This window comes from Canis lupus, chromosome 2, assembly GCF_011100685.1.
Source record: "Canis lupus familiaris isolate Mischka breed German Shepherd chromosome 2, alternate assembly UU_Cfam_GSD_1.0, whole genome shotgun sequence".
Lineage (NCBI taxonomy): Eukaryota > Metazoa > Chordata > Mammalia > Carnivora > Canidae > Canis > Canis lupus.
The window spans coordinates 67500933-67506997 of record NC_049223.1 but is presented as its reverse complement, the minus strand read 5'-3'; the positions used below and the strand labels follow the sequence as shown (position 1 = coordinate 67506997).

Here is a 6065-nt window from a genome sequence, read left to right as displayed (position 1 = left end):
AGTGGTTTAGCACCACCTTCAGCCCAGGGCATGATCCTGGAGTCCCAGGATCAAATCCCACATCAGGCTCCCTGTGTGGAGCCTGCTTCTCCCTCTGCCTATGTCTCTGCCTCTCTCTCTGTTTCTCTCATGAATAAATAAAATCTAAAAAAAAAAAAAAAAAGTGTAAGCCACAGGGCAGCCCTGGTGGCGCAGCGGTTTAGCGCTGCCTGCAGCCCAGGGTGTGATCCTGGAGGCCTGGGATCGAGTCCCACGTCAGCTCCTTCCATGGAGCCTGCCTCTCCCTCTGTGTCTCTGTCTGTGTGTCTCTCATGAATAAATAAAATTAAAAAAAAGAAGTGTAAGCCACAGGAACAAGTACAGGCTTTCCTGTTCTCTGAAATCAGAATATTCTTTATGAAAACTTCCATAAGCAGAAAAGACGTAAAGCGAAGGTGGTTTATTATTTTCTATGGAAAGTATGTCCAGCATTCCCAGGGCCAAAAAGTAACCTTAGGCTTCTCTGTCGCCTTAGAACACACCTTGCTAATAGATAGTGGGATAAAGGGAGGTGCAGCACAGATGCTCCTGACCCCAGGCCGCGGAGCCGGAGCGTGGCGGCTTCCAGGGCAGCCTGCTGCAGAAAAGACGCTCTTTTCACTTTTTGCCTGTTTTCCAGAAAAGCAAAAACCCTCTCAGAGATTGTTTTGGTCAGTGAAACCAGGTTCTAACGCAGGTCTGTTGTAAAGGCGGCCTAACGTGAGCTCTCACAAGCAGGGGGACCCACCGGGACGTAGAGCAGCGCCCTGGCACCAAGAAGAGAAGTGGCACCGCTATTCGCCTGCGTCGGCCGCGCCGTCAGCACATCCTCACTCGGGGAGTCTGGGCGCCCTCCTCCCTCCCGCACGTGGAGGAACACGGCCAGGAGAGGCCTGGCTCTTACTCTCCCCGGAAGGGAGGAGGGGTCTGGGGCGTAGGGACGTGCCCGCCGCCAGGACCCCAGGCCTGCATTCCTCCGCCAGCTGGGCCCCCCACCGGCTCCCTCGGGCACAGGACTGGCTCCGCCCTCGGGCGTCAGGATCCTCAGTCACCTTCTCTTCCTCCAGGTGTTGGTTAAACGTTAACAGGCTCTCCGGAGAGGTGTTAGTTATCAAAGTCCTCAGCTACTCAGCCCAATCTTCCTGGGCCCGCCCTTGGAGACTCTTCAGAGCTGGGCCCCAGGCCTCCAACCCACATTTTAAACAGGCAGAAACAAAGCCTCCAGGAAAACCCCAGAGAAGGCAAGGCCCGGGAGCCAGGTGGCCTCCCTCCTCCCATCCGGGGCTCTGTGCAAGCCGGGGAGGCCGCTTTGCTCACCACCGGGCCTGGCTCAGAGAGGCACGGGGTGGCGCAAGCTGCTGTTGGCCACGCACACCTGGGCCGCCCCAGCCAAGCTCGTGCCTCGACATCTGCACCTCCTCCGCCTCTGCCTGGAACGCCCGTTCCTTTTTTTTTTTTTTTTTTTTAAGTTTTTATTTATTTATGATAGTCACAGAGAGAGAGAGAGGCAGAGACACAGGCAGAGGGAGAAGCAGGCTCCATGCACCGGGAGCCGGATGTGGGAGTCGATCCCGGGTCTCCAGGATCACACCCTGGGCCAAAGGCAGGCGCCAAACCGCTCTGCCACCCAGGGATCCCCCCCCCCCTTTTTTTTTTTAAGATTTCATTTGTTTGAGGGAGGGTCGTGCATGAGTGGGGGAGGGGCAGGACAGAGAAGCAGACCCCTGCTGAGCGGGGAGCCAGACACAGGGCTCAACCCCAAGATGACCCCAAGAACGTGACCTGAGCCAAAGGCAGACATCCAACTGACTGAGCCACCCAGGCACTTACCCCTTTCCTCTTTATTTAAGGTTTAGGTGTCACCGCGTCACCTCATGGAGGACAGTGACTCTGATAGTTATTCCAGTGTCTGAAAAATGCTCAGAGTGCACTGAGTGAACCCAAGCCATCCCAAGGGCTTATCCCTGATGCGGAGCCACTGAGCACCAACTGAAGGGGTGCGCTCGCGGATGGAAGAGTCTGGGCTCTGCCCTAGGTGTTCCAGATATTCCTGGCCCAACAGCATCAGGTCTGGGCTCTCCCATTCCAAGGGGCACCTGTGAAAATGAGGCTGTGTCTACTACGGGCGCCCTCAGAGGACCTGGCCCCGGCAAAGGGTGGAGGGCCTGCTGTCCGGTTAGGGAGGTTGTCCCTCCTCCAAACAACCATCCCTCTCCTTCGGGACGAGAAGTAGCCAATCGAGAAAGGCACAGAAGAAACAGATTTTACAGATTTATTTTTAAAAAACAAAAACAAAAGGTTAAAAAAGTCCTTCATTTCCAACCCTGCCTGGGGGTGTGAGTGGGGAATAGAACAAGCTGAGAAAGGAGCCCACCCTCTTCCCAGGGAGAGCCCCGCTCTTCCCCCAGAGCCTCCAAGGACAGGGCAAGTCGGAGGCAGGCCCTCGCCCTTCCTGCCCTACCTCCTCCGCAGGTAGTTCAAACTGCTAGCAAGTTCGAGAGGCAAAGAACTGTGGAGGCAGGAGGCCCAAGGCTGCCTTCCTCATGGCCACATCACCCTGGGGGCTCTTCTCTGCCTTCGGATGTTCTCTGGGCCCCCACGGCGGGCGGATGGGCAGGCCAGGAGGCCTGGCCCGGCCTCTAGCGGCTCCCTTAATGCTGTTTGTGGCCCAACAGGGCAGTTGGGGGCTTCACAGTGTGGGAAGGGCTTCGGAGATAGCGTGCCCACTCTGGAAAGGAAAACCTCCTGATCTTCGCCGCTTTCTGATCTTGCCTGTCTGCGTGGAGGCTGCCCTTCTTTTCTATTCCCCATTCTGAGGCCGAGCAGAGTCCAGGACAAAGCACTAAGTGGCTGTTTGCTACAGAACACCTGGAGATGCCAGAGGGTGGCTCTGGGCCCATCTGCCAGTCCAGGCTCCTACACAGTCATCCAGTCACACACACAGCGTTAAGGCGTCTGTGCCAGCAGGCGTGGCCAAACCAGGCCCAGCTTCTCTCTCTCCACCTGCGGAGGGTGAAGGGGGAGAACCCCTGGCTGCTTCAGAAATGGGCTGAAGGGGGAGAAGCCGGCAACGGAAGAGTTAGCCAAGCCCGGAGAGAGGAGTGGGAGGAAGGCAGGCAAGGGCTTGCAAGGCCTCTATCCGGCCTGACGGCTGCCCTTGAAAATAGCCCAACCCAGGTTGGGGAGCCCTGACCGTATACCCCCTGGAAAATGGGGGACAGAAAGAGGGGAAGAGAGCGGGGCTAGAGTATTGGGACTTTGGAGGAAGCCAGTGCTATCAATATTTACAAGCATAAAGCCCCATCTTCTGCGCCACCTACCTCTCTGCCCCTCCCACAGAAAGAAAGGCCCCTGAGAGCCATGGAGGGGGTGCCAAGACCTCCTCACCAGCCACGCCCCATAGGGAGAGCCCTTCCCTCCAACTGGCCCCACTTCTGGGCCCCTCAGGAATGTCTGTCTGGCTCTGCTCAGTCGGGAGGAGGAGCCCCGGGCCAGAGCCCCAGCTGCGCTGGCCAGCCCTAGGAGTCCTTGAGCATGCTGATGCGGGCGTAGATCTTCAGGGCAGGCCCCAGCTTGATGTTCATAGCACTCATCAGATGGTCCTCCTTGAGCAGCAGCAGGGCTTGCCCGTCGATCTCCTGGGCACGGAACTCCTCTGCTATCTCCTGGCAGCCTGAGGGGGACACCACCACAGACAGGATCAGTGGGGGTACCAGTGCTGATCGGTGTGCCTGGCACACCTCGAGGAAGGCAACTCTGTTTTCATCTGACAGCCCGAGAAAGGCTACGTGACTCGTCCAAGTGCTCCACACCTCATTCATATATGTCCTGGTCACTCCACCCCACCACCCCGATGAACGGGGCTGACCCAGCAGAGCCACAAGTTGCTACAGGAGTGACAGCATGTGATTCCTAAAGCTGGGTAGCAAAGGGCACAGCAGTTGCCATCTTGCTCTTCCAGAGCGTTTACTTGGGAGAAGTCAGTGACTATGTCATGAGGACATGCAAGCAACACTCAGAGGAGGCCCACATGGAGAGGAACCGAGGCCACTTGGCCACAGCTGCACTCCACCCCTGAGCCATGTAAGCAGGGCACCTGGGAACCAGGTCCTCTGGCATCAAACCTTTGGACAACCGCAGTTCTGGCTGCCACCTTGACCGAGACCCCGTATGATCCCCCAAGCCAGCGCTGCGCAGCTAAGCTGCGTTCCTGACCCCACAGAACCCGGGGTAAAAAGCCATGACGCTCCAGAGTAACGAATGCAGATTCTGGTTTCTGGAAGGGGAGTGCTGCTGTGGGTAGGGGAGTGGCAGACGGGAGACAGAAGGACTCTGAGAAGTGTCAGTGATGTGTCCAGGGCGGGACAGAAGGCTGATGGTCTGTGAGGAGACTGGGGGAGTCTTCAAGGAAAGGAAACGGTTTCTGGAAACTGGGAGAAATGGATCTTTGTTGAGAAACGGAAAAAATGTTGCGGCCCTGCTGGGGGTGTAACCCGGTAAGTGTACTGCACCTCACGGAGCCATCTAGGGGAGGATGTTTCCAGCAGAACACTGAAAGTGCTGCTGGGCTTCTGACCACCGCTCACAGGACAATGAGGACCGACGAGGAAAGGCCAAACTGTTAGACATCAAGGAGCCAGGATTTGCTTGTTTGAAAATCGCTGTCCTCCCAGATAGCAAATGATGCCAAAACTAAGAAGCAGTTTCTAGGCGAAGATCAAATCCAGGACACAGGTGAGAAAACACGGTCTAGAGGTGGAACTGAGAGCATGACACATCTTTCACCAAGACTTCAGAAGCTTGAAGGTGCTGCCTCAGAGAACTGTAAGGATTTTACGGGCGTGCCTCACCAATCCTCGCCATCCACCAGCAGAGCATCTTACATATTAAGGGGGACTGTCCCTCAGCTTCAGAAGATGCCAACACAGAGAAACGACTTATCTTAGAGCCTTTTTGGGTTTGTTTGTTGTCTAATGGAGTGAACCTTAACAAGATGCATTGGAAGCCCACAAACATTTTAAGACAATTATACTGGCATAAACACTGCTTGAAGTGAAAGGGTCTGGGGTCATAGAAATGAACAGCAGCAGGATACAGGCCAAGAAAACTAGTCCACTGAAAGCTCAGGCTACCTTTCATGGGAAAGGAAGGATGACTCTGAGGGTGGAAGCAAGAAAGAAAATCACTCCCAGGCTTTGAGTCCTAATCAGAGAAATTCCAACACACACCCTGCTAGATTCCAGGATTGGTGCCATCGGTGACTCCTGTATCCCTCCCACTCCCCAACAATGTCTTCCCTTTTCTGCGCAGGCATGCCTACAGTGGTGATCCTATACCTATCCACCCCATCTTGGGCTTGTGGAAGGAAGTGGGTAATGTGTCTCTAATTCTCAGGTGTTCAGAACAAGAGGAACTGGGCTTGACTGGAGTTTGCTGATGAGACCCTGAGTTTGGAACTACTGCTGCAATAGGATGAGATCTGTGGGGTCTACAGAAGGGGGTAAGGGTGGTCTGCTTGAGCGGGGAGCATGAATTGTAGGGACCAGTGACTGGTGAACTATGGTAACCAGCCCTCAAACAGATCCAAATAAACCCGGCTTTCCAAAAAAAACAAAAAAAAAACAAAAAAAAAAAAACCCAAAAAACAAAAAAAACCCAAAAAACCCCAAAAAACCTGGCTTTCCTTTCACGCACCTGTGGGCATGACCTGTGTGATATTGTGAAGGTGACGCCACATGGTTTCTGAGTCTAGATCAAAAGGGGCATGGGGGCTTCCACCATACTCTCCTGGATCACTACCTGTGGGGAGAAGTGGTGGCCTTGTCCTAAGAACACGCAAGCATGATGTCCTGAAGGGGCCCGTTTGGAGAGGAATGGATGCCTTCTGTGGGCAGCTATACCCTCCTGGAGATGAGGGGAGCAGGGCACCTTAAAATAGATCCTACAGGCTCATGGAAGCCTTGGTCCACATCTTAATGACAACCTCATAAAGACCCTGTGGCAAAAATGTCTGGCCAAGCCACTCCCAGATTCCTGAGCTACTGTAC

The 6065-nt window shown here is 54.8% G+C and overlaps 1 protein-coding gene across 8 annotated transcripts in view; it reads right to left on the bottom strand.

Annotated features, from left to right (window-relative positions):
• Nucleotides 1–2276: 2276 nt before the first annotated feature.
• Nucleotides 2277–6065, bottom strand: part of PHC2 (polyhomeotic homolog 2) — a 123182-nt gene continuing 119393 nt past the window's right edge. For 7 of the 8 annotated variants that reach the window (XM_038531150.1, XM_038531149.1, XM_038531152.1 and 4 more), the window contains one exon: nucleotides 2277–3691. In XM_038531150.1, the coding sequence (XP_038387078.1) occupies nucleotides 3537–3691 (155 nt within the window). In that variant the 3' untranslated portion in view covers nucleotides 2277–3536. Of the gene's footprint in view, nucleotides 3692–4646; nucleotides 5818–6065 lie in introns of those variants that run through there. The other variant, XM_038531151.1, reaches the window with a different exon arrangement.